Source organism: Aspergillus eucalypticola (genome assembly GCF_003184535.1).
Source record: "Aspergillus eucalypticola CBS 122712 chromosome Unknown BO83scaffold_7, whole genome shotgun sequence".
Classification (NCBI taxonomy): domain Eukaryota; kingdom Fungi; phylum Ascomycota; class Eurotiomycetes; order Eurotiales; family Aspergillaceae; genus Aspergillus; species Aspergillus eucalypticola.
Genome location: NW_020290281.1, coordinates 640,034 through 666,649, shown reverse-complemented (window position 1 = coordinate 666,649; position 26,616 = coordinate 640,034). Strand labels below are relative to the sequence as shown.

The window sequence follows — 26,616 nt, the reverse complement described above, 5'->3', positions numbered from 1 at the left end:
CTCTGTCTGACTGGGAGTGGGACACAGGATCTAGACTTGATGTCACTTTCACGGCCCAGTGGATAAGCGTCCGATCGCCTTGCTCCAGCCGAGTCCCGGAGGAGGAAAGACAGGAAGATGCGAGACTACTTGCTTAGTGTCCGTCTTGTCCAGCTTTCTTTTGCGGAGTCGATGATTCATTTTTCTGTCTTTCTGTCTTTTTCTGTTCCCGCCTCCGTTGTGCACGTGATGTCCCCTTGCGCCTGACTTCAAACCATCAGACTCGATGGACTGAAACTGATTCAGGAAACATGAGTCCATAATAAAATCCTCCCTTTGGTACTACGAAACGAGACTAAGGCTTGTTAGACTACCGTCTGAGACACTGATAACGCGTCACCGTTGGAACCATATCTTAACTCCATATCTTTTGTAGGAATATCGATAAGACAAGATATTATTATTAAAAGATACTATTGCAGGAACTATCCCATTACTTTATAAACTGTACCTGAAAAAAAAAAAAAAAACCCACCACCACCCAATCGATCCCAGGCAAATTGGCTGTACCAGTGCAAATGCTCTGATTGGTGCCGGCAACTCCCCACCTCCGCCCAGCAGCGCATGAATCCACGTTAAGCTGCTTCAATCACCTGAACCTGAATGCCAACAACCACCACCAACTATTACTATTACTATGGAATAACCACATACTATTCCTCTCTCCTCCTCTCCTCCTTCACCTATACTTCCTCCCTCCTCTCTCCTAATACCAAAACACCTCCACCATGTCCACCCCCTTCCATCGCCGTCCTTTCCCCGACTACTTCCTCTCATCACCTCTAGCAACCCTCATCTATCCTCTCCATCAACTCCTCAACCACCTCCGCGGTCCTCCTCACCTCCCACCCCCAAACGCTCGTCCCATCCGCGTCGTCTGCATCTCCGACACCCACACCCTCGAATACCCCGACATCCCCGACGGCGATCTCCTCATCCACGCCGGCGACCTCTGCAACGATGGCAGCGCCCGCGAAATCCAAGCTGCCGTGAACTGGCTGCGCAGTCTCCCTCACCCGCATAAAGTCGTCATCTGCGGCAACCACGACAGCTACTTCGACCCGCGATCGCGTCTCCCCGAAGACCGCAGCGATGCCTCACCTCAAAACACCTCCTCCTCCACATACGCCACCATCTCCTCCTCAACCGCCTCCCTCCGCTCCCTAGACGACTACCTAACCGACGACCCTCATCCCCGCATCGACTGGGGCGACAACGACGACATCCACTACCTCCAACACTCCTCCATCACCCTCACCTTCCCACCTACCACCACGTCAAGCATAACAAGCACCACCCCCCTCCGCCCCCGCACCCTAACCATCTACGGCGCGCCCCAAATCCCCGCCATCGTACCCTTCGGCCCCGAACACGCCTTCACCTACCCCCCACACCACGACGCCTGGTCCAACACTATCCCCCTCTCCACCGACATCCTCGTCACCCACACCCCTCCTCAATCACGCCTCGACCTCTCCCCCGTCTACTCCGCCGGCTGCCCCTTCCTCCTCTCCGAACTCTGGCGCGTCCGCCCCGCCCTGCACGTCTTCGGCCACGTGCACGCCGCATACGGCATCGAGCGCGTCTTCTACGATGAGGCCCAACGCGCGTGGGAGCGACTCTGCGCGTCGAGGAAATCCCGCGCCCGTCTGTCGAGATTCGGCTCCTTGTTTGGGTTCTTCCGGGATCTGTTTGATCTCTCGGGCTTGGTAGATTCGGCGAGAGTGGTGATGTATGGTGTTTTGGGGGTGGTTTGGGCGAGGGTCTGGGGTGGGGAGAATAGAGATGCGGGGTGGGTGGTTAATGCGGCTTGCATGTATAGGGATTCCGGGGTGTTGAGGAATAAGCCGCAGGTTGTGGTTTTGTAGGCTGGTTGGTCCATCACTGGTTTGAGTGGTTTGGTGGGTAATGGGATATGGTATTATTTTCCATATCGTCTTCTTTGTATATAGGGGAGAGTCTAGAGGGGATAGGTTATGTGGGTGCAGTAACTGATAAGAAAGGTTGCAGGGGATGGTATTGTAAATAAATGCCCGAAATCAGGCTCGGCCGACTTAAAAGAATCATTCCAAGATGCTGGTTTCATGAATACGAATGTGATCCTACTACATAAATACCATGCGTATGTAAAAAAAAAAAACCCAAAAATGTACAGTCTTGTTTATAGGCTAGAAGGGGGGGTATATAGTATATACACAAAATGCAGTGATGTATATGTATCAAACCTGCAATGGACCAAAAAATAAAAAGAATAAACTCAAAAACAAAACAGCATCTATCCTTCTATGCAAACAATCATAGCTTCGCCTTCTCGCTGAACCGAGGCGCCTGGAGAGGATCATAAGCACCCGAGGTGAGAGTATCCGACGGCACAGTGGCATGATGACCGCCCACCAGGCCCCGCACGTCAATCAGACTCGGGTTCAATTCGTCGATCTTGGTGGCGCCGATCAGACGCATGTTCATCTCCATCTCATCCTTGAGGAGCTGCATGGCGCGTTCCACGCCGGGCTGGCCGTACGCCGACATGGCGTACAGGAAGGGACGGCCGATACCCACGCCCTTGGCGCCGAGGCAGAGGGCTTTCAGCATGTCGGTGGCACGACGGATTCCGCCGTCGATGTAGATCTCGATCTTGTTCTCCCAGCCGCGCTCGCGGAGGATGGGCATGACCTCAGCGAGGACTTCAATAGCGGAGCGGGCAAACTCGAGCTGGCGACCGCCGTGGTTGGAGAGGACGACACCCTGCACGCCCATTTCAACGGCGCGGAGGACGTCCTCGACGCACTGGACACCCTTGAGGAGGATGGGCATCTTGGTAATGGATTGGAACCAAGGGATGTCCTTCCAGGACAGAGCGGGGTCGATGAAGGAAGAGATGGCGCGGGCGGCGCCCTGGGAGCGGTCGACGGAGCTACCGCCGCTGGCCTGCACGTTGGAGCCGACGTCGGAGAACTTGGAGCGCATATCCTTCTCACGACGGCCGAGTTGGGGAGCATCGACGGTGATGAAGAGACCCTTGCACCCGCGGGCTTCGGCGTGCTGGACAATGCGCTTGGTGATGTTGCGGTCCTTGTTCACGTAGAGCTGGAGCCATTGGACCTGGTCGCCCTGGCGGGCGTCGACGATCTCGTCGAAGGAGCAGGAGGCCAATGTGGGAATCATCTGGATGACATCGTGGGAGTGTGCGGCACGGGTGAGCACGACTTCACCCTCCGGGTTGCCCAGCTTTCCGAGGGCGGTCGCGGTCACGTAGAAAGGCACTGATACCTTGGTACCGAGCATGGTTGTGGAGAAATCGACGTGCTCGACGTCAACGAGAACTCGGGGGCGGAACCAAATCTTGTGGAAGGCAGAGTGGTTTTCCCGCATAGTCTAGATAGGCTTGTGGTTAGTGTATGCTGGTGGAGGACGAATGAGACATGACCTACAATTTCATCGTCTGCACCGCTGGAGTAGTAGGCCCATGCGGTCTTCTTCATCACGCTGCGGGCAACGGTCTCAAAGTCCATCAGGTTGTAGCAAGCCGCCAAGGAAGGCATGCACTTGATGCGCTCCTGGCGCGCCTCCTCCTCGGGATCGGCAGTCTTCTCCTCTTGTTCGACGGTGGTCATGTCAACTTCACCGAGATGCTTGGAAGAATCGAGGTATTTGTCGAGGGTGTCGGGCGGGTGGATGGGGTCGAACTCCTCGGTCGCATCCTTGCCGGCATACTTGAGGATAATCTTTTGGCCACCCGGGTGCTCTGGATAATGTCAGTAACAGATATATATAGTAGTAGTGAGGACTATATACACACCTGGCAGAAATTCGGTCACATCATAGGCTTTTCCATGGACAATGACCCAGCATGAGTCCTTGGAGTTGTGTTCGGCGACAGCAGCGCCTGTGAGCTTGCCTTTACTCATAGTGGCGTGGTAGGGTGGGATGGAGGTGATCGGAGAGGCAGAAGATTGAGGAGAGAAGAAGAGAAAGGGTGAAAACAAGAACTGCAGGGAAGAAGGAGAGGAGATCGGAGATGTATATGAAGGAAAAGACGTATCGCCCGAGAAAGCAAGAGAGAGAGAGGGAGAGAGAGTAGGAGGAAAGATGAATTAATTGTTGGAAATGCAACCAAACCAGACCTCGGGTTAATGGGGAGCGAAAGCCTATGGAGCGGCGGACACAGAAAATCGGCAGGCGGTCGTTGGTCGATCGTGTTAAGCTCAAGAAGGCGGGGGGAACCAGAACCGTTCAATCCCTTTGCTTCGGGTGACTGCACGCTTTTTCTCGGCCGACTGCTTTCGGTCAGGGACCACCTCGGCTGTTTGGCAACCTTTATCTACGCTGGCCATCGTGTCGGCAGTTCGGAGGTTTTAATGAACCGTATGAATTATTTCTTGGTTTGCCTGTGAGCGATTTGTTCAATCAGGGTAATATGTTAAGTGGTCAGGAAGAGACCCGATCTGACATGACGCTTGAGTCCAAAATATGCACAACCTAGGGAATCGAGCTTAGCGCAGGATAGAGGCAACGGCGGCTTCTACTAGTGGTACTTACAGCATTAATAATACGATGATCTGGATGGCGTTCAGAATATTAGTCTAAATCGCGCTTATCTGGACCTTAATATATTAATATTCAAAGAGGACCTTCAGGCAGGACAAGATTGTTCAACGTCGAGCATATAACATTATGATTAGATAGTAAGGCAATCTGAACCATTAGTTGAGAATTGCATGTGGACAACTTGGGTACTTTGCTGGCTGCATGCATACAGCATCATGTTCTTGTTAGGAGCTCTTCATTGTACACCAGTCACCAAAATGCAGGTAAATCACATAATCGCATAAATTTATCCATGTTAAGTATCAACCATCATGCCACTACTACACCTCGCCAGCCAAATTTCAAATATAAACGGAGGGTGCCTGCACCTTTTATCATTCAGAATCAACCAAAGAAATAACCAAGCGATGCTCAACTCGCTGCAATCATCCAAATCATATGCACACAACCCATGCAAATGCCCCGGCATAAATACCGAGCTTGAAAGAAATAGCGGCAAAAAAAGAAAACAAAAAACGCACAATGCAAGCAAACAACGCCGCCAAGCTTCATAATGCAGTCAGTCAGTCATCATCGTGGAAGTCAAATGCAGAACAAATAAGAGACCGAAACATTCATCGTCATCAGATCATCAGAACCAGCAGGAGATAGTAGCTCAGCAACACTGTCCTCCTTTGCGCTTAGGACCCACCACAATATCTTCCAATTCATCCCCAACACTACTAGGCGGAAATCCCAACCAACTGCGGCGTTTGTCCCCGTACCCCAGGCGGAAGCTCCCATTCCCATCGATATTTCCAGGGGTCAGAGATGACGTCGTTCCATCAAAAACGGTCGACGATCGCTGCGATGAACTTGTTCCCGCTTCTCGCTTATTGCGCTGCTCGACCAGCTTCCGTGTGATGACACGAAATACCTCCTCGATACCCTCACCATCCTTGGCGCTAATCTCATGGCAACAATCCCACCCGATATCCTGGCCCCAGAACGCACTACTGCGCTTGCTATCAACGCCTGCAAGTGTGCTAGATGAGTGCCCGCTCAAGCCGGCCGTCACAGGTGGTGTGGATGCTTGCGTTGGGTAGAGCTGCTCGGCGACGTAGGCGATGGTGCGCTCGAAGGGGACTTTTCGCCGAGAGGGATCAAGGGTAACAATATCGGTCTTTGTTCCGACGACATGGATCACAATGGGGTCGTCTTCGACAAGGTTCTTCTTCAATTCCGCGAGCCAGCCGGTCATTTCCTGGAAGCTTTGCTCGTCGGTGATGTCGTAACAGAGAAGGCAGGCATTGGCGCCGCGGTAGTAGAGGCGAGAAATGCTGCGGAAACGCTCCTGGCCGGCTGTGTCCCAGATCTGAAGTCGAACGATGGTATCGGAGGCGCTGTCGAGGACGCGTTTGGTCACAAAGGAGGCGCCTACAGTCGAGGCTGTAGCGGAGGGGTTGAAGTCGTTCTTGACATAGCGATCGACAAGCGAGGTTTTGCCGACGCCTGGACGGAGTTAGTCGGATGGAGTCTGAGAGAGGAGAGGAGGGCGAAACTGACCTTGGGCGCCGAGGACAACAATTTTAGCCTCGAGAGAAGAGCTCATGGCGGGGTAGAGGCTAAGGTGGGGTACCCGGAGAGCTGGGTTTGCATGTTCCAGCGGATAAATTATCGCTCGGACGGATGAGGAATTCAGAAGGCGTTGGGGACGGGACTTGATGAACAAAAGGAAAGAAAGGTTTGGAACAAAGGCGAGGAGAGGGTTGGGGACGTGGGGAGAAAGAAAAGAGGGAAGGAAGGGGAAAAAGGGAGAGAGAGAGAAGGGCAGCGTTGAAAGAGCGAAAACAAGAAAAGGGAGGGCGCGGGAACGAGGCTCAAGGAAGAAACAAGTTAACCACAGCCATCCAGCCAAAGCGATGGATTCAAGCCGGCATGACAGGGCAGTGCGCGGATCAGCCGATCACTTACGAACCTCCACTCGATCAGGTGTTCGTCTTATTTGTTTGTCGAGTGAATGTCTCTGACGGTTAGTGAGGAGAACGAGGACAGATAGATGGGATGGAAGAGGATGAAGGAGGAATCAAATCAGTCACCGATGAAGAATGATTCAGCCCCAGCTGAATCATTCAGCATCCTTCTTGGCCCCTTACGTGCTTCCTGGCCTAGCCCCATTGTTTCAGCCACAGACTCTATCAACAGGCTGAAAATTTTATAGCACTTAGTACTTTGTATCTCGTGTTCGTGCTCTCTCACGGAAACCCCGGCTGTCAGGCTGTCAGCCATGCATTGCCTGGATTATGACAGGCTGGGTTGAAGCAGGTCTTGCTGTCCACCGACGCAATATAATTTCCATTCAGCCGCAAGTCCCAAGAGTCTGGGTCTGTTCAGGGCACAGGCCACTGGATGGTACCACCGTCCCTAAAGCATTGATAGTGCACAATGGTGGCTTCAGTATCTCTTTAGTTCGTCCTGCCTAAGTAATCAGCGACCGTGCACTTGGACCTCCGCTGACGGGCGGCACCTCGTAACTCGCAATATCCAGATGGGACCCCATGCGATGATCCCGCTTCATATGTATTGCAGTTTATTGAATAAATTGAATGGCAGCAAATGAACTTGGTCGATTTGTCTGTCATATGCTGGATATCTCTTACTGGCACTGCTAACATCAGCCTGGATGGGAACATTGGGCATGCCATTGAAGAAGCAAATCACACCATAGCCACATGAAGTTCTTCACTTCGATTCAAAATCGTTCCACTCGCTTGTTAATATAAAATAGTGACGTAGGGATATGGTATAGAAACCGCAGGCTATAAGTCTCGGCCAGTACTCTGGAGTAATTACATGAGATGGCGTTAACTAGTATCTGATTACCTGACAAAGTATTTACAAAACAACTATGACATCTGTTGTTATAAAATTCATGAACCATATTTCCTCAGTTAGAATTCCGCTCCGTATATTGTTGTGTTGTGACGAAACAAGAGTGGTGCCATAAGGTGTGCTTTGATACTAATATTGCCTGATCGGGAAACCTCATATAATCAACAGCACTACCGTATGGAGCACTTACGGTATCTATGTAATGTAAAACAATTCCATTCTTAACTCCGAGCATACAGGTACTATTTTAAGTATGTTCCGAATCGCTTGTTGGCTCGTTAAATCGCTACGTTAGGCAACCTCAATACCTCGCTGACCTATGACCCACCTCTCACAGAAGAGCCAAATGGCAGTTGAGCTCAATTGACCCGACTGATGCATACGATTGCGCATCTATTTCTAAAGATATATCAATTGAGTGGATCATCAATTGGTTAGTATCGGTTTTTCATAGTTCCATTTGAGACCATGGACAGTGGAAACGACCGAGGCTTGTACAGTGTAGGAGAATTGATCCCCGCATGCATTGTTAACACCCCAGGGATACTAGCACCAAGACAATCTCTCTAGAAGAATAAGCCGATGGCTTTTCTTAGTTGATTTTCTTTCGGATTGAAAGCGGAGTGACTACTACGCGGTAATGTTAAGAGACCGATAGTGAAATAATCCAGTTGCTCCATGTTGAGGCGGAGGAAATGCCGCTCTATTGTAGTGCGGAAAATATATCCCTCAATATTGTCATGTTGCCCAGCCAGAACCACGATGTGCTCGGGTTGAAATCAATGCAACTGAACTTCCTTAAGTTCAGTTCACCCTACTACTTCCTAGTCTCTTCTATTGAATATATAGATACAATTCAAACAACTTAATGAGCTCGAAAGCTAAGAAGCATGGATACTGTCATACTGAATAACATCACATGCACATGGCCGGGGTAGATCATCGCACGATAAGCAGTGTCACCACGCGACAATAGTATGTATCACCCACCATAAGTACTACGGCAGTACCCGGCCTGATTGAACATAGCTTAGGGGATAAATTGTCAATAATGCGAAGTGATCTCATAGGATTTCGAAATCGGCTAGTGCGTTGATTCTACACAAACCTGAGAGTGGTGTCTTATCCTGCTAGTGTGTAGATAGACGCTCGAATACTAGTACAAGTTCATATTCTTCCATGTTATAGGCCACGGTAGATATAATGGACAATTCTGCAGACATAATTCCGTCCACTGATGCATGGACGAATAGACGGATTGGCAGGGATCATGTGGGGGTGAACTTGAATCTGATTGATTGATTGATACGCTTATGTGCTGAGACAGCTACTGAGTTACGTACCTCAGTAAGCTTCTAGATTAAGCTCTTCGCTACTACGCCGTAAGTGATAGATCATTTGCATGCAATCCTTCGGGCGGAAAGGGTGGTTTTCGAATCTGGGGTTGTCCTCTGAGTTGTAAATGCCTGAGGCGCAACCAGAACAGCCCAATGCGATATTCATCATCCCTCAGTCATGAGCAATTGCATATGGTAAAAGAAAAGAAAACCCAAGACGGTGGGGTAATTGATTGCTCGTTAATGGATTGACCCTGCAGCTGGTCGATGCTTGGTTGCTTGGCATGTTGAGATCTTTGCCCTCTTAAGGCAATATTGTCGGTAACGACAAAGACAACAAAGCCCACTCATTGTTTTGTTATGAGTTCAGATATAGACCTTTGATTCGGTTTTCTTTGGTTGCAGGGTAATGATGTCAGTCATACTCCTACTTTAATTAGTGAGATGGTCAGTTTCACTGCTTTGCACAGCTTTCTCTCGTAATCACAGTGTAAATTACAAGGTAAAAACAGCGAAAAACGGCAGCAACACAGCCCTGCTGACGGGTGGATATTCAGGGTTCAGCCGGGAGAAGCCAGCTGGCCAGTAGGACTGACCCGAGTGGTGGGACGTTTGAGATAGACTCGGTGGCTGTGGATCGTAACCCGATTTGAGACGGGATGGGATCGGACTTGCCTGCCACTGTCACTGTCAGTAGTATTTCTGACAGCGCAAGTTGCCGTACCAGGATGAATTTGACTGGTTGCGACAGGAGATGATCCTCATTGGAGGCGGGGGTTATGGTGGTATTCTTCACGGAGAAACTTTGCTGTCTTTGCGACCGGTCTAATGCATGGAGAGTTGGTTAGTATCCTCTGGACCCTGGCGATAATGTGATTGTCGCACGGAGCCCGACGGATTATTTTTCTGCTGGGGAGGGATCGGCAGTGGATGGGGAGAGGAGGAAAAAAGGGAAGGAAAAAAATCAAGCGAAATTTCTAGCGAAGATAATGGAAAATCCATGCGAGGGGTCCATCTGAATCACGGACTGTATTATATTTTGTACTCTGAGTAAATATCTGAAACTAGCAAGAGGCTGATGCTTTTATCTGCGTCCTTCATGCTATGGTTTAATATAGGAGGAGGGCGAGAACAATTACTATTTAGACACTACTCCATCCTCGACAAAGCTTGATCCTTCGCGCCCGAGTCTAGAATGATGACCGAGACTATTTATACCGACAGGTCTGAAACACATTTGGGATTATTGTTTTACCCGACTCCATAGTAATCTCGCAGTTCATTATCCCCGAGTAGGAAGAAGTACTAGTCTAACTGCCTGCTATTTAGGCTACCATGTAAGTAACAAGTCCCGCGTTCACATACCGTATGTAAGTAAAATATCAACCGTAATTCAAGTAATGGTAAGAATCCCTGATGATCCCGCCCGGAAACCCACCAATCGGCGCCAAGCGCCTCCCCAGGGAGATAAGCCTCCAGCGGGCGGGCGTCCGTCAGAGTCAGCAAAGTCGCTGCCCGTTAATTCAGAGTTTATGAAATTATTTGCATTTCAATTTTCCATCGTTCGGCTGTTCTTTCCTGTACTTCCCATAACCCCGTACCTGGTAACAATCCCGTCGTCGTCTGGTTAATTTCACCAAACCAACCTAAACACTAAACCCCTTCGTCGGAGCTTTCTTCCCACATTGCCTGTTTCTCCTTCTCTCGCTCTACTCTTGCTTTCGCTTTTCCTCCTTCTCCCTCTCTCCCTTCCTTCCTTTCCTCCCTTCCAATCCCATTCGGTAGTCTCAGCCTGGGCTTTTCGCAGGCGCGTTATGAAATGAGACTATCCTACCGGATTGGTGCGGCTGCACTTATCATCCTCGCCATCATCCTTATTAAACGCCACCTCGATCTCGTTCAGGATGATGCGCGCGTTCAGTCCGGCTGGAGTTTCAGCTCCTTCGCCGCCGAATCTGCAGCGGATGGCAGCAGCAGCAGCAGCAGCAGCAGCAACAATGTGAACAGTGGCAACGACGGGGTGTCGACTCCGAAGAACTCGAAACCCATTCTTACCGGCAATGACAAGAGCAACAGCAATGGCAAAACCAAAGGGTCCTCCGACGATTCGGCCGTCTCTCGGCCGCTCTATGAAACCACTCCCATCATCGTCCCGAATGATCGCGTTATCGTCATGGCAAAATTATCCACCGAGGACACCAGCTGGGTGAGCAATGATCTAGCAGAGTACGTATTCTCCTGAACCTCCACCCTCTCTCGAAAATCAAACCGAGTGTCTAACAAAAACGAATCACCAGATGGCGCAACGTCATATACACCGTCGACGACGTAACCGCACCCCGACACACCCCCAAGAACAAAGGTCGCGAATCGCTCGCCTACCTACAATACATCGTGGACCACTACGACGACCTCCCCAGCACGATCGTTTTCATCCACAGCCACAAAGACGGCTGGCCCGGAGCCTGGCACACCGACACCATGGCCTACAGCAACGTGGATTCCATCCGAGCCTTACAAACCGACTTCGTCCAACGAAACGGCTACGTCAACCTCCGGTGCCAGCAGACGCCCGGCTGTCCCGATGAGATTCGTCCCTTCCGAGACCCCCCGCAATTCGGAAAGACGGCGGAGCGTGTGTACGCGCAGGCATGGGTGGAACTGTTCAACAACACCAACGTACCGGATGTGGTTGGAGTAGCGTGCTGCTCGCAATTCGCTGTTTCGAGGGAACAGGTCCTCAAGCGGCCGTTGGAGCACTACACATGGTTTTACGACTGGGTGTTGAATACGGGCTTGTCGGATGATTTGAGTGCCCATGTGATGGAGTATACATGGCATATTATTTTTGGGAAGGATCCGGTCTAGTAAGTCCCCTCCTTTTCCCCCAAACTCCTATTTTAAAATTATTGGAGAAAGCATAAAACTAACAAGAAATATAGCTGCCCCGACGCCTATCAATGCTACCAAGACGTCTACGGCAATCCTTATTTCTGGTGATTTCCGTCTGAACTGTAAAGAATACCCCTCTTGTTTCTCATGGCTTTGCGGGCTTTTTTCTTCTATATTATTTTTCTTTCTGCATTGTAATCTTTTTTCCTATTTCGATTTCCCATTTTTTTTTTTTTGGCTCCGGATCTGACGACTCACGTGCGTAACTTTGGTTGTTATGCTTTGCTTAACTTTTTGTTTTTCTTTTTTTTTTTGGTCTCGAGGTGTTAGCTTGTACATGATTGGGAATTCTTGGTTGAAAAAGTCGTCTCGTTGAGCTATATACATTATGTGGAATTATCATTTTTTACCACCTTCTTTTTTGAGTCAATTGTATCTGATCGTAGGGTATATTATATCCTCTGCATGTATTATGCAGAACTCTTAGAACCATGTAAAAAAGAAGGAGAAGGAGGTATCCATCAGATTACTACTTACACTAACATCCACAAATCCACATAACTACATCTGCAGTATAAACCAACCCCCCACAAAGCAAAGCAAAGCAAATAAATCTACCCCTAGTATATCTTTATCTACCTACCATGCCAACCGATTCAACACCCCACCAGGCCACCTTCTCACCCCGGCCTTACGCAACTCATCCAGGATAAGAATCCCGAGGCCAAAAGCAGCGGGCAGGAAATAATGTTCCACGGGGACACTACTCGTATCCAGCACCCTCTGCAACGGCGGGATATACAACCAGAAGACGGCCATGGCCAAAGCGAATAATATCGCCGGGAAGAGAAGCAGATTCTGGGTCTGTTTGTTGAAGGCTGGGGGGTGGGAGAAGATGGAGAGACGTCTTGTTCGGACGGCCATGAGGTTGAACCATTGCCTGTTTACAAAATTTTTTTTGATCAGTGGTTAGTGTGGGTAGAGGGTGGGAAGGGAAGGGTATGCGTACATGACTACGAGATTGATGAAGTAGACGGAGCTTGCTTCGTTGAGTCGGGCATTGAGCCAGTCGCTGTCGATGTTGTTTGGGGTAGCGCCGAATTTGAACCATAGGGCGGAGAAGGGGATTCCGTTGCGTTCGAGGTACCAGTAGGCCATGGCGAAGGAGGCGATGGTTTCGATCATGCCGAGGATGCCGTAGGCGTGGAAGATTAGTTTCCAGTTCACGAGGCGGTTTTGTTTTGGCTTGCGGGGTGGGCGGAGGAGGACGTCGGCTTCGGGGGCTTCGTAGGCCAGGACGGTTGCGGCGGCGCAGTCGGTGAAGCAACTGCGTAGGAGTGTATGTGAGTAGGGGGGGGGATGGGGTTGTGTGGCTGCGGTGCTTACCAGATGATAATCATCAGGAAAGAAGAGAGGACTTGAGGAAGACCGAATACGACGCTGGTGAATACGGGCCAGAACTCGGAGAAGGATCCGGCTGGAAGAAGATAGACGATGGTTTTTTTGAGGTTGTCGAACACTACGCGGCCGTATTGCACCGCTTCGACGATGGCTGAGAAGGATTCCATCAATACCATGTCTGATGCTTCGATGGCTATGTCGGAGCCGCTTCCCAGAGCTATTCCGATGTCTGCTGCTTTGAGGGATGGTGCATCGTTGACTCCGTCGCCGGTCATGCCGACAATTTCATCACGAGCGCGGAATTCACGGACGATACGCAGTTTTTGCTCTGGAGTGGTGCGCCAGAAGACTATCTCTTGGTACTGACATAGCTGTTCCCACTGGTGGTCGTTCAAGCTCATGAGTTCAGCCCCGCTAAGTGTGATTGCGGTGGTAGATGGTGTACTAGGTGGCTTTTCATCGTAGTCAGGGAGCCGCTTCAAGGACGAGGCAGTGTCGACTGGTCCGTGAGTGCTGACGATACCGCATTGTCGGGCGATGGCTAGAGCAGTGAGCCCATAGTCACCAGTCACCTATGTGCATGGTTAGTAAAGAACTCAGTTGCCAGATGAAAGATCTTACCATGAAGATGCGGACTCCTGCGCGCCTCAATGTTCTGACCACGTCTGGAATCTCTTCTCTCGGAGGATCAACGATGCCCACCAGGCCGACAAGAACCAAGCCCGTTTTTGCATGGTTCATGACCTCGGATTCGAACTCTCTGGATGAAGGAAGAGGCATGATTTCTGAAGCTGGAAGGACTTTACGTGCAAGCAGGATCACGCGTTTGCCTTCGCTGGACCACTGATCCTTGACATATTTGATGTGAGCCAGTATTCTTCCGTCCAGAGGCAGCACGCTTCCATCTGTGTCTACGATCTGCGTGCATCGCTCAATCAGAATGTCGGGTGCGCCCTTTATAGTAAGGAGACTGAGATGATTAGCACGGGGAGTGACTAGAGAAGGGGTGGACTAACGTATCGTTCCGCTTGAACTGAGCTGATTCAGCTGCGGACATTCCAAGACTCAATCCTGCGGACTCAACGAGACTGAAAGTCCTGATCATAAATTTATTCTTGCTGTTGAATGCCAGTTCGTATGTCTTCCGCCAAGTGCGCCGCAACTCTGCAACAGACCCAAGGCCTTCAGAGAACCTCAAGACGGCCTGGTCAGTTGCATCACCGTGGATTTCCCTCTCATGAAGGGGCTGATTCATAGACGAGGCATCGAACTCTGCTGCATTGCAGAGGCCGGCGATACCACGAAGCTGATGCATTCCAGTTTTCCTTCCCTTGATTACCATGTCGTCTCTCGCTAGCTCTGTGCTGAAACGAGACATTGAAAGAGCACAATCGGTGACAAACATTTTGTTCTATAGCCAGGCACCAAGTTAGTAGGGCTTGTGACAGGATGGCATAGGGCAGACCTTTGTTAAAGTTCCAGTTTTGTCGGAACAAATTACCGAAACTGCACCCAATGTCTCGACTGTCTTCAAAGACTTGCACAATATTTTGTTCTTGCTCATGAGATTGGCGGTAATAGTCAAGTTCGCAGTCAAGGCAATTGGCAGCCCTTCAGGAATAAAAGCAATTGCAACACTGACACAGTCGACGATCAGCGTTGGCACGTTGATCCAGCCTGGATGGTCGACTCGGAGCCATGTAGCCCTGTAGAGGTCAGCAGGTATGAATAGAACTATCGAAAACCGCATACCAAACAATGATAACGATGATAATCATCGTGAGCATGATGAGAACGATCAACAATACAAAGCGCAAGACTTCCTTCTCAAGGGTAGTCAGTCCTTTCTTGGGCTCGCTTGTCAACTTAGCAATCCGGCCAAAGACAGTCGAGTCTCCAGTAGAGACAACGACACCAACTGCACTCCCAGTGACGCAATGCGTTCCCTGAAGTCCAATGCAGTGGGTTTCAAGGTAATTGTCATCCGTGGAATCGACAGTCCCGTTTACTGGCAGCGACTCGCCTGAATGATCCATTAGCTCCTGCTGCCAGCACCTCAGGGAGTAGCGTACCAGTCAAGATAGATCGATCAAAGCACACGTCATTGGAGACCTCAACTAAGCGCACGTCTGCAGGTAGCTTGTTTCCCGCTTTGAGATGCACCACATCTCCAGGGACAATATCCGGAGCAGAGACTACCACCAGAGAGCTGTCACGGAGAACAAGACAGCTCTCAGGTAGCATGGCAGTGATTGAGGCCATGACCCTAGAAGAAGACCAGTCTTGCCACGCGTTGAAACCTGCCTGAATAAAGAACACAGCCAGCAGGACAATGGCCAAGGCAAGGTTTGCCGGAGCGGGAGGCTGTCCCAAGGGCTTCCAAGAGATGAACACGAGTATACAGCCGATCAGTAGAATGCCCCCGAAGCCCTTGAAGAAATAGCCAAAGATCTGCCAGAACCATTGGTGTGGTAACGGAGACAGAGCGTTCTTTCCAAACTCACGAACCCGTTGCTGGACCTGATCATGCGACAGGCCTTGAGAGATGTCGACACGCCATCGTTTCTGTATTTCCTCGGGCGAAACCATGTGCCAGTCGAGATTCGACAGATCTAGAAAACTATTGTCAACAAGAAGGACCCAAAAAGGAGCAGTAACTGATTGGAGGTAGTACCAGTCGCGACATTGCTTTTAGTCTTTGCAGCTTCCGCTCGTTCACGGTCTCTCGCCTCTTCGATATCAAATGAACTATCCAAATGATGTCAGAGCTCAATGAACGTTTATCAATACCGAGTGCAGCACTAACACTGTACGATAATGAATTGGCAATGAAAGAGAAGGATCAACGGTCGCTCTTCGTGCGCGACTGCGAGCAGAGCTGTTGGAGGCCACTGATGTCGTTCGCGAAAGCTGCAGAGGGTCTCTTCTGGCTGCTATGCCTTTCTCTTCGTCGCTTTCTTGCCAGCGGAGACGAGTCGCTTCGGCATTGAGTGACACGCCTGACTTCGCGTCCATCTTGATAAAGTAGAGGAGCTCAGTTCAACCGGTTGAGAAGAAGACGACACCACGCGAGCGAAGTAGAATGAAACAGAATGGAACGCAAGAATATTTGGTGTGCGACAATTTGAAATCCCACTGTGCCCGCCAGCTTTTATAGTTAGAAGTGGAGGCTCGGACTGTCAACCACGCGCAAGGTCTGTGCGGATGCCATGCGAGCTTTGCCTGATGACAGATTGATAGAAACCCCAGGCCGATGACACCTGCGGGCTTTACCAGAACCAGTGGTTGGGGAAATTTGGACCGGAGGATGGAGTGCGGTTGAGATCAGTGGCTTGGGTAAATCCCTCAAGCGTGTCAAAGACGGCGGACTACTGTTAGCACTAACCCTCACCCCTCAACCAGCCTTAAAGTCCCTCACTCTGATCGCTTCTGGTAACTCTAGCCTACACAATGTAGCTGCCTGTTAGATCATTCAATTTGTTTCTGAGGGAATAACTGTGCAGTGAATAATAAAATCCTGTCATTCTTAGAAACCGACCACCCTTGGCCGAGAAAGCTGATTCATTGTCTACAACACTAGGGCATGCAGAACATAGAACATCAAGCTGGTTGCTGCTGCTAGGGGTAGTAATATCACTTGCCAGTTCCACCCGCTTTCGTGTTCTTTCTTCTCTAGAACTTGCTGCGTACTGCTCTGTTGCGGCAGTGGTAAAGGAAGATAGTCCACTCGTGCCGTACGTGAGGTGATGGTGGTGAGCAAGCCAATTCCCGTTCCATGAAAGTGCGAAAGAAAAACTTGATTTAGCTTGAGCATCCAGCTAGTTGTCGCTTCTATGCGGACCGCGCACTGTGAGATGAGAAAAAGACCCCTGGTTCTGCGCTTACGTGAATCTTCCCAAGCCTTCAACATTGGAGTGAGTCGATCTTCCGTATACAAAGGAGTGGACCCGCGGGCGAAGAAGACTAGATGGTTCGCAAGCGATGCAGCGGATTCAATGGCGCAATTGGCACCTTCTGCTATATTCGGTACCATCTATACATCATTGTCAACTACCCTACCATGGCGCATTGAGGCGAGTGAGAGTACCTTGTGTACCGCATCCCCTATTCCTACAAACCGGCCCCAGGACCATCTGTTTTGGAATCCCTCTTCCAGTGATGCCACAACGCATGATTCAGAGCGGCTGAAGATTTCGCCAAACGTGACATCGCTGGTGACATGCCTCTTCAGAAACGGTTCGACGATCCTGGATACATCAGCGCGGTCGGATGTATGGCGGGGGATCAACACTGGCATCATTGTGCGCGCAATCGACATGAACCAGCAGACTCTGGAGTCTGCTCCCACCATAATAACTGTTAGCCAGCCATGTCCATACGTCCGATGAACGTCTCCTTTCTTCAGCCTGGGAATCGACTTAGCGATACCGAAAACACCAGCGAAGGAATCGGTCAAGGGGACCTCCGAAAACCAGCGAGAGCTGGCAACAGCCCCACTGGTATCACGGATATGATGCCACATCTGCTCACGCACAATGCTATGAACACCGTCCGCACCAACCACCAGATCCCCTGAAACACTCATTCCATCCGCGCTGTAAACTGTAACATTATCCGGGGATGACACTATGCGGACGACTCGCCGATTGAAGAACAGCCGACTGCTCCGAAGGCGAGTATATAAAATACCTAGGAGTGCCCGTCGGGCTATAACGAGGACAGGATAATCAATTCTACCCGCAGTCAGTCCACATTATCTCTCAAGAACATAATCGCCGCATACCGTCCGAATCCGAAAGATCGAATTCGTCCCGCATCAACTCGCCGCAAGAGGTGTCCAGTTTCAAGCCAAGTGCTGTGCGATACCATGCATTGACCTTGGTCCAGCACGTCTTGATACAGTCCCAATTGATCAAGAATCCTGGCGCCATTCGGAAGGATAGCAAGCCCAGCACCATCCGGGTATGTGCCAGATCTTGCTTCGAGAATGGTGAACTCGATACCGGTGTTGGATAAACAGTGGGCGAGAGTCAGGCCGGCGATTGAGGCACCCACAATGATAACGTGGAACGGCCGTTGACTGTTGGGTATGGACATTGCCACGACACTGAAGAGCGCATGGTCTAGGATTTTTGTCAGATACCTAGAGGGTCATGACGAAGAAAGAATGGTTATAATAATAGTTGAGCATGCTAGTGATAAGCGTAATCAGGGGGACATAGTAATATCCTTGGATTCGGGATCAGGAGCCCCAATGTTTCCATATAAGGAGCTCTTCTGACATATTATCAACTGGGACATTCTGTCTGGTCACAGGCCACGGAATGGCAGGTACGACCGGTAAACGGTCAGGTCGTGGCCACATCTGACCGCTTGTGCTACTCGGCTGGAAGCAGAGATAGGAGAACACCTTCTGCACATGTTATGGTCAGTGTGGCTCCCCACAGGATATATAAACCAACAGAGCCATGGTCACTGGCCTATTCATATAACATCCCATGTCTGATCACAATTCTCGCCGAAGATACGGATGATTTTGTACTAGTCTCTTCAGGACGTATGGTTTTCAATAGGCCTACCCTACCGTAAGCCTACTAGAGGCAACTCCACTTATCCGACAACGAGAAGTCGATGCCACAATATCGTCGTCCGAACACCAAACCAACGATAGACAAACCCCCCAGGTAGCCTCAACCTTACAACCAAGTCCAAACCCAGGGCATAGTTCGCATAAATACGAAGCTGACAACTTCGCGCCTAGCCAGCCATTAAGACGGCACCAACGAGTTATATAAATTCTGACTCAGTTAAAGTTAGCTCACTAAATATATTAGTGGTCATACGGGCTGGAGATTAACGTTAAACATCCATGTCAAACGAGTCCACAACACCCCTGTAGATAACAGTGTGGTGGTGGCTCGGGTAAGTGAGTTTAGTTAGTTAGCTGGTGGGTGGGGGTGTAAGCCTAATGCTTTTAATATATGTGTGAGTGACCCGGCTTACGGGAACTTCCCGCTGGAAAGACAATATCTATTTAGTAAATACAGATACATAGTTAGTAGTAGTGGTGGTGGTACTCCGTAATAGACTCGTCTAATATGTCGACTGTCGAGGGCAAGTTGCAGCCGAGGAAGAGAGAGAGACGGTGCCTCGGCTATGCCGTGGGTGCATTTCGGTGTAGATAAAATCACTCACTTGGTAGTGTAATAGTTTTGCTGATTTGCATGCATGTATACTGTATACAGTTGTGCTTATCATTAATCAATAAGTAAACATAATGCATCTACGGTACGTACTCGTCCACAACTACTTAGATGGATTAAGCAGTCTTCAGCGAAATATACCCCATGAATAAACACTGCAGAAAAAGTAGATTAAGGAGAGAGGGGGTGTAGAGTTGTCTGGGACGGACGGGACGGGGATCCATACTTACCATACCCACCCACACCTTAATTACTTTCACCACCCCGCGAACAAAATTCACATCCACACACACACACACCATCAACAAGGCAGCGAGACGAGGACCCATTGGAGGTTGGGTTGGAAAAGAGAAGAAAGTGGTTTTGTGCCACCAAACTGAATTGCTCCGACCCGGTCGCGGCTGTCAATCCCTCCCGGATTCGCACTGGAATCTGGTCCATCGCGGCGGGGCCGGGACTGGGTCAGCTCCAGGTTCAAATGGCTGGACGGGATTCAACAACATCGCTAAAGGGAGCGATGGGCCAATCAAGGATCGCAGCGACGGGGGAAGGAATGTCAGATTTCCGCCTTCTCCGTCTGTATGAGAGTGGAGCCCGAGAGATGGAGCCCGGTATGGTACTGTCACTCCCGTGACGACTCCCACTAACTGACTAGACTGGGCAACCACTAATTGTATCTAAGCTAGAAGCCCGTGAGGAACAAGGCAACCCGGTTACACAGGCTGGATGCCATTGGCATCACATAATTTATGAGTCGGTTCATATCGTGTGGATGATTTGTGATCGAACAACTTATGTACCCATTGACAACTATGCAAACAAAAAGATGTGTTTTGAACAGCAAGGAAGGGATGAAAGAAATCAAAGTCCAGATAAAACATGTGCCCCAACCAACTCCACGCGCTTTAAGGACAGTCACGCTTATAGATGAGATATGACCAATGATAAATGGCTAGAGAAAAAAAATGCAACTTCAGGAAGAGACGGAGATGGAAACAAAACAAAGGAGTATCCCGGTGGTATCGTCGCTTATATGTAGAATGAAAATTCAAGGGTATACAATCCAGTCACGCTAAAGGAGTGCGCCCGCTATGCTGTATGTCAGTCGCTATGGCTCATCTCCGGCGAAGACGATTAGCGCGGAAAGCCGTCAAGTCAATTGATTCCGCCGACTGCGCATCATCATCCACCTCAATGGTATCCATCTTCGTCAGAGATTGCCTGTCAACCTCAACCTCAATGGTCGTGGCTGCGGATGCCTCCGTCTCGTCCTCGACTGTTGGTCCCTCGGGCTGTTCTGCCTTCAGACGGCGGACTTCATTGGTAGCCAGGTCTAAAAGGCTTTTAAATTTGCCTTCTACACTGGTCAATTCCGTCGAGCAGTCTCCAGATCGGAGAAACTGGTATGCAGCCGTCTCACACACTCCGTGTACCAGTTCCAGCTGCTTCTCCGCCATATCAAATGCAGACTCTTTGGGCATGTCCTGGGCGGGAGGCACCGGAGGACCCCGGTTGCGGGCTTTGCGGATGCTAGATAGCACATCGTCTTCGCCGGACTCGGAGGGTGAAAGTGAAGGAGCCAGGCTATTCATCCTTGCGCGTCTGTCCAGCATCTTGCTGCGGTACCCTGGCAATGGCAGTTGTGACATTCTGCCTTTCCGAATGTTGTTGCGAGCTGTCCCAATGTGGCGCACTATTTCTTCCAAAACGTGCTGTGTGTGGCCGTCATAGTGGATAATGAGGTTGTAGCGCGTACTAACAAGTGGGTTCCTGTCCCTGGCGTCCATGGAGGGCGCATCTTCAGCACCACGTTTACGAGGGTTCACATTCGCTTGGTGCTGGGAGGTATTAGGCGTCGTGACGGTGGTATGTGTTTCCGCAGCAGAAGATTGAGGGCGGGTTTCCGTTTCGGGCGCCGACGAGCGCAGGTCCTCGGTTCGAATGGAGCAGACCGAGCTGTTCTTGCGACGGCGCGGTCTCACCGTAACATGTCTTCTGTAGGCCTCGGCGTATTCTGCGTGTTTCGCGGCGGTGTGGGCAGATAACTCTGCAAGTCGATCGATCCAAGAGGGAATGTTTTCCGTAAGGTGGGTAAAGGCCCCCAGGGCGTCCATTTCAGCGGGCATAATGTGATTCATTGGGAGAGGAACATGTGCTTTGTAGGCCAGATTTGTACTGGCAGAATTTCAAGTGTGTGGATTAGTGGTCCACTAAGCCCACTTTAGAAGTTCAGCCGTCTCGATCGCGAGCAAGGGAAATGTAATAAAATATTGATGTGAAGGCGGATCGTGTAATGGAAAAGTAGCGAAATCGTTTCGTCGTGGAGTCGTGAACGGCCGATGGGCGGTGGTGGTGAGGACAAAGGTGTGCAGGGATTCAGGAACCTACAACTGTTCCATGGATCGGGGACTACGCACGAGAGCGGTGTCGAACTAGCGGGCGGGAGGAGGAAAATAAGATACCGGGGTAGAAGAAGGTAGAATGAACGATGGAAAGGCAGAGGTGACTGGCACTACGGGATTGAACCACGATCAGGGGGTGAAAAGTTTCAAGGGGGGAGGAAGAAAGGAGGGCAGAAGAGAGAAGCAATGGAAGGAGAAGTGAGTTGGATGTGAAGGAGCTGACAGGACCGAAGAAGAAGAAGAAGAAGAGAAAAGAATACTATTACTATTACTATTACTGCGAGGGAGAGTGACGTCCCCGAAAGTGAAGCCCGAAGCGTGGGTCTGAGCCATGCAGCAGGATGCATTACCGTAATATTTCAGCCCGCCCTTTCACATGACGATGACCAGGGGATGCCAGATTACCAGTATGCATAACAGCATGTTGTATGGACTAGAGCCAAAGTAGTAAGCAATGTTCGGTATTAAGATTCCTCGATATGCTTCCATTGACATGGGTCCCCCTGCCAGTGCCGGCCACTCGGGCAATCCCATGGCCGGTTCCACTCCCTCATCCCTCTCCTTTGTCATGGTTCGGGGGCCCCGGATTGGTTCCAGGCTGGTTGTCTTACGAGACAACCAAGAGTGTTGTGCGACTACACTAAAAGTACATATTCGTTGCAAACCCCCCCCCAAACAACTGGTTTACTAAGTCCTTGCTAAGAGACCACCAGACCAGCGGTGAGTGTTTTCATCCTCTGTATCTTTACGATCGTGAGGGGAAACCCAGATCATAATAAGCATCATAAGGTGATTGTCAGTGAGGAGCAGGAAGACGAGCAGCACTGCAGTAGTAGTGTCAGGCTGAGTTCGGAGGAAACTAGTACTGTCTCTAGACGAGCTCCCGTCACAGATGAAACCTGACCGACACCAGCAAGGCCTTCCAGAAATGAGGTCCCCGTGTATGGCATTCTGGAAGCTTTCCTCCCCATATATTTCAAACACACCCAGTGGCAGTTTCATCCACAACCACTGTAAGTAATGTAGTCAATATTTCGGGCAGAACACGTGCCGACACAACACCACCCGTCACAAAGGACATTTATCCCCTTCCATTTCCACACCCCCCGGACCAGCCATCATCATCATCAGTCCATCAATCACTACAATTCAACCATCCCATCGACATGGGTCTGCATCAAGCCATTGTCCAATGTCGCAGCTGCAAGAAATGAACGTGAAATCTCCGGTCAAAGCCGAAGGTCATCCAAGACTCGCTAACGGCGACTTTACCCAAGAAAGTCATGACACGTAACGGCCTGTGCCCACGGCCAGACAGGGATCTCAAGACGAGTCAGAGCTCTCGGAAATGACCCAGGATATTCTGCTTTTGACTGACAGCTGCCTCGACCACTGCAAGGCCGCGACCCGCCCAGGATTTCTCCCATCATGTCTTGCTCACCTTGTAGGATTGGGCTGCGGGACCGCCGATCGTCCCGCACGGAGCCGTGGGATGACAGAAGCCATCAAACATGGTTGGCTTTGTTCGGGCATGTTATGCTGTGATCCAGATAATCCTGGAGAACGGTTCTGGGCATGATGACTTGTTCGTCCATGATTCCTGGGTTTCGGTGTGCAGGATACTCGGCTACCATGTCATTCCGGTCTGCTGATTGCATTGCGAGGTTTCCCCCGCCCTACGGTACTTTGGAGCAGTGCAGCAAGTTTGTCCCGCTGCACACCACTCGGCCGCTGCCAGTGGCAAGTCAGGCAATAAGTTGATGCATTTCATTATCATTCCACTAACATACCCCGTACTAAGACCATGAGGTGTTTTTACCCATCTCTAGCTTGTTTAATCCGAATAAACCCTCGGGCTAGGCTCTGGCAGTCCAAACCAACCCATGACGCCAGACACTAGCTGCCTCCCTAACGCCAAAAGCAAATAAGGCCAGCAATAAACAAGAAGCCCCTTGTTAACTCCATAAAGAACAGGAAACACATGACGGGTCCGGTTGAAAGGAATGCAGAAAAGAAAGATCCTTGTCGGCCATCATGCCCTTCCTTGTTCCCAAAGCGCTATCCATTTATTCAGTATATACCGGATTTCATCGACGGTGTCCTTGGCCGCCTTCCATTTATCCTCGCAGTCTGCTATCTTGTCTTGTAGCTGCCGGTCCAAGTGTTTGAAAGCCGTCACTCTTGACGCCGCAACGAGGCTATCCTTTGGAAAGCCATAATTCTTATCCTTGGCTCGCTTCCGTGGGACATCTTCTTCCTCGTCTTCCTCTTCTATACTAGTTAGAGCCCCGGCTTCAGCATTGCCCAGCAATGTCTTGGATGGCCTGCCTCGTTTCTTTGGTGTCGATTCACCTGTTTCGGTGTTAAACTTAACATTCTTAAACTTGAGCTTGATGCGCTGACCCTCTTCAGATCCCGTTTCGTTGTCGCTGACATCGCCATCATTCTTCTTGGCCCTCTTAGAGTTGGCCCCTGGCTCAGCAGTCTGCTTGCGCTTCTTGGAGGGCTGGGAAGCTCCCTGTCCTTCCGCATCTATGCGAATTTAGCAACAATAAGTCATACGGAATATTGATGGCACCCACCTGGAATAACGCTGCGATGGACGCACCGTCTCTTTGCTTTCTTGCAAGGAGCACATGCCGGCGTCAACTTCTCCTTCGGGCTGTTATTGGAATCGCTGGAAGATTCCATCTTCTTGGTCTTCTTGGTGGCCTTTGAAGTTTTCTTTGGCGGGGTAGTAGGGGCAGGCTGCGCGGGGGGTGGTTGGGGGGCAGAAGGGGACGGAGGAGCTGAAGCAGCCTTGGCTGTGGCAGATGAAGCTTCGGAATTAGCCTAACAAACGATCGTTAGCGCTGCTCCACAAAATCTAACAACGGAGTAACCCACCTGCTGGGGGGAATGTTCAGCAGACGGAGCCATCTTCAAAGCAGTGTCGTCCTGCGAGTCGGATATTTCCGCTTTGAGTATGACTGGGTCAGCGGCAGTACACGTGGGACAGTTGTCTGAGACGTCGCAGAAGCCTCGACACTCGGGACAAATGAGTCTACCACCTTCAGTGGACGAAGACATTCTGTTGGGGTTTGAGGGTTGTTTGTTCTTGGGTTACACCACGGAGGATGTTGACACAGGGAGGGAGTCGATTTAGCTATGATTTATAACGGTAGGACAGAGTGGATAATTATGTCTGATGGCTATAGCCGATTTATAGATTGATCCCGGCATGAAACAACGAGGTTGTCTTGATGTCGGTGCTTCTTTGTGCTAATTGTGTGTTTCGGGATACAACGCTTCGGAAATGTCCACAAAAGCGCGCCGCTTTATTCGGACAAGCAACAAGCAACAAAGAAGACAAACAGTATAATGCCTCGGTTTATCTCACCGCTACATTCAAAGACGACAGGCTTTATCACATTCCAATCTACTCATTGTTAATACAGCGTACAAAGATACCTTCAAATTAATCTACAATGAACCTCATACCATGACTTTTATCATCCCAACAAAAAATAGCACCAAGGAAAGAATAAGAGATTAATGTATCAAAATCAAGGCCACAAATCCACCTCCTCCCACTCCTCCCCATCCCTCACAGCCGTCCACCTGGTCCTAATCGGATTCGAAGGATCATTAACATCCAACCTCTCAACCTCCTCCGGCCGAATCACCACGACCCTGAAATTCTCCCTCGCAACCTTATCCTTGAGATCCTCCACCTTCTGCCCCAGCTTCAACTCCGGATGTCCGGGATCCTGATTCCTGGGTGTTCCAGGAGGTGGATTCTTAAAAGTCCCTACAGTCACACCACCCATCAGCACCCATACACCCTATCCCCACTCCATACCTCCCCCCAAAAGACATAAGACAAAAGAAAGAAAAAATGGAAAAAAAAAGAAAACGTACCTCTCATCCCCGGCGAATGATTCGCAAAATACATATCAACCTGTCTCTCCCAACTCCACCCCTCTCCATCCCTAACCTTCCTCAACCCTTTCTCAACGAACCCCCTCCCTTCCACTTCCTTCTCCCCCTCCCCGCCAATAATACATGCCTTTCCCCTCACTCTCCACATATTCCCCACCTCCCTCAACCAAAACACCGCTTCAACCACACCCCCCGAGCTCTCCAATTCCTTGACCTTCTCCATCCGCTTATCTGTCGTGAGGGCGAGCATCTCCGACTCGTAGATATCGGGGTTTAGGCCTATGTGTTGGTCTTTGAGGGATTGGATGGCCGTGGGGTGCAGGTTTAGGGTGGGAAAAAAGCCGCGGAATTCGACGGTGCGGGAGCGGGGGAAGGGGGCTGGGGAGAGAGGGGGGCAGGAGAGCGTGGTGAGGGTTATGGAGGTGGAGGTGGGGGAGGAGGTTAGGTGGGTTGTTAGGAGGGGGAGGTAGGGGCTGCTTTTGGGGGCATTTTTTGGATAGGATGATGGGATTGAGATTGGGTTGAGGGATTGGATTGGATTGGATTGGATTGGATTGATGATGGTGTTGAGAGTGAGTGAGTGGGATGATGGGAGGGGGGAGCTAGGTGGTGGAGGAGGAGCTATTGTATGACGTTAGGTTGTGTGGTGAGTGAGTGGTGTTGTAAGTTGATAGCGGCACGTGCTGTTATCTTATCTGATCTGTTGGTTGGTTGGGTTAGAGATTGGTACATAAGTAGTGTTTGAGTTGTGGGTGTAGAGATAGGTGTGAGATGGATAAATTGGGGGTATAATATGTTGATTGGTTTTACTATTTCAATTTATATTTTGAAAGGGAATTATTTTTGTTTTCTAGTATATGGAATGTGAGAATGCATCCATGGAATCGAACTTGGCGGTAGCTGGTAGTATATATATATATAAAGTACTACTACAGTAGTAGTATTTACTCATGTATACGCATAGTAGTGGAATGAGGCATTTAAAATTAGTGCTGGTACTTT

The 26,616-nt window shown here is 50.1% G+C and overlaps 10 protein-coding genes across 10 annotated transcripts; 3 read left to right on the top strand and 7 right to left on the bottom strand.

Moving 5' to 3' along the window:
• Positions 1-659: 659 nt before the first annotated feature.
• Positions 660-2,095, top strand: BO83DRAFT_334225 (metallophosphatase domain-containing protein). The gene has a single exon (XM_025528368.1). It carries the CDS (start codon positions 768-770, stop codon positions 1,905-1,907), a length of 1,140 nt encoding a protein of 379 aa, XP_025390177.1. The 5' UTR covers positions 660-767; the 3' UTR covers positions 1,908-2,095.
• A 77-nt stretch (positions 2,096-2,172) lies between these two features.
• On the bottom strand, positions 2,173-4,318 carry BO83DRAFT_334223 (L-lactate dehydrogenase (cytochrome)). The gene is made up of 3 exons (XM_025528367.1): positions 3,839-4,318; positions 3,471-3,784; positions 2,173-3,414 (listed from the first exon to the last, which is right to left on the bottom strand). The coding sequence occupies exons 1-3, from the start codon at positions 3,945-3,947 to the stop codon at positions 2,335-2,337; spliced, it is 1,503 nt and encodes a 500-aa protein (XP_025390176.1). The 5' UTR covers positions 3,948-4,318; the 3' UTR covers positions 2,173-2,334.
• An 873-nt stretch (positions 4,319-5,191) lies between these two features.
• On the bottom strand, positions 5,192-6,417 carry BO83DRAFT_226338 (Rab family GTPase). The gene is made up of 2 exons (XM_025526855.1): positions 6,133-6,417; positions 5,192-6,078 (listed from the first exon to the last, which is right to left on the bottom strand). The coding sequence occupies exons 1-2, from the start codon at positions 6,176-6,178 to the stop codon at positions 5,243-5,245; spliced, it is 882 nt and encodes a 293-aa protein (XP_025390175.1). The 5' UTR covers positions 6,179-6,417; the 3' UTR covers positions 5,192-5,242.
• Positions 6,418-10,365: 3,948 nt separating this feature from the next.
• On the top strand, positions 10,366-11,845 carry BO83DRAFT_226201 (DUF3431 domain-containing protein). Its single transcript, XM_025526854.1, has 3 exons — positions 10,366-11,021; positions 11,093-11,662; positions 11,738-11,845. Exons 1-3 carry the CDS (start codon positions 10,615-10,617, stop codon positions 11,793-11,795), a joined length of 1,035 nt encoding a protein of 344 aa, XP_025390174.1. The 5' UTR covers positions 10,366-10,614; the 3' UTR covers positions 11,796-11,845.
• Positions 11,846-12,052: 207 nt separating this feature from the next.
• BO83DRAFT_406855 (cation-translocating P-type ATPase) lies at positions 12,053-16,263 on the bottom strand. Its single transcript, XM_025533906.1, has 10 exons — positions 15,895-16,263; positions 15,763-15,836; positions 15,161-15,700; positions 14,841-15,111; positions 14,554-14,794; positions 14,105-14,499; positions 13,710-14,058; positions 13,074-13,660; positions 12,697-13,014; positions 12,053-12,627 (listed from the first exon to the last, which is right to left on the bottom strand). The coding sequence occupies exons 1-10, from the start codon at positions 16,101-16,103 to the stop codon at positions 12,327-12,329; spliced, it is 3,285 nt and encodes a 1,094-aa protein (XP_025390173.1). The 5' UTR covers positions 16,104-16,263; the 3' UTR covers positions 12,053-12,326.
• Positions 16,264-16,656: 393 nt separating this feature from the next.
• On the bottom strand, positions 16,657-18,560 carry BO83DRAFT_406854 (FAD-dependent oxidoreductase; the record flags this gene model as incomplete). The annotated part of the gene is made up of 3 exons (XM_025533905.1): positions 17,872-18,560; positions 17,185-17,821; positions 16,657-17,121 (listed from the first exon to the last, which is right to left on the bottom strand). Exons 1-3 carry the CDS (start codon positions 18,183-18,185, stop codon positions 16,657-16,659), a joined length of 1,416 nt encoding a protein of 471 aa, XP_025390172.1. The 5' UTR covers positions 18,186-18,560.
• A 998-nt stretch (positions 18,561-19,558) lies between these two features.
• On the top strand, positions 19,559-20,314 carry BO83DRAFT_226137 (uncharacterized protein). Its single transcript, XM_025526853.1, has 2 exons — positions 19,559-19,902; positions 19,978-20,314. The coding sequence occupies exons 1-2, from the start codon at positions 19,770-19,772 to the stop codon at positions 20,220-20,222; spliced, it is 378 nt and encodes a 125-aa protein (XP_025390171.1). The 5' UTR covers positions 19,559-19,769; the 3' UTR covers positions 20,223-20,314.
• BO83DRAFT_376791 (uncharacterized protein) lies at positions 20,044-21,911 on the bottom strand. The gene has a single exon (XM_025530819.1). The coding sequence runs from the start codon at positions 21,415-21,417 to the stop codon at positions 20,407-20,409; it is 1,011 nt and encodes a 336-aa protein (XP_025390170.1). The 5' UTR covers positions 21,418-21,911; the 3' UTR covers positions 20,044-20,406.
• Positions 21,912-23,725: 1,814 nt separating this feature from the next.
• On the bottom strand, positions 23,726-25,196 carry BO83DRAFT_461758 (uncharacterized protein; the record flags this gene model as incomplete). Its single annotated transcript, XM_025537272.1, has 3 exons — positions 24,580-25,196; positions 24,276-24,525; positions 23,726-24,225 (listed from the first exon to the last, which is right to left on the bottom strand). The coding sequence occupies exons 1-3, from the start codon at positions 24,760-24,762 to the stop codon at positions 23,726-23,728; spliced, it is 933 nt and encodes a 310-aa protein (XP_025390169.1). The 5' UTR covers positions 24,763-25,196.
• Positions 25,197-25,238: 42 nt separating this feature from the next.
• On the bottom strand, positions 25,239-26,566 carry BO83DRAFT_415696 (uncharacterized protein; the record flags this gene model as incomplete). The annotated part of the gene is made up of 3 exons (XM_025534655.1): positions 25,239-25,483; positions 25,594-26,235; positions 26,563-26,566. The coding sequence occupies 3 exons, from the start codon at positions 26,564-26,566 to the stop codon at positions 25,239-25,241; spliced, it is 891 nt and encodes a 296-aa protein (XP_025390168.1).
• Positions 26,567-26,616: the final 50 nt, after the last annotated feature.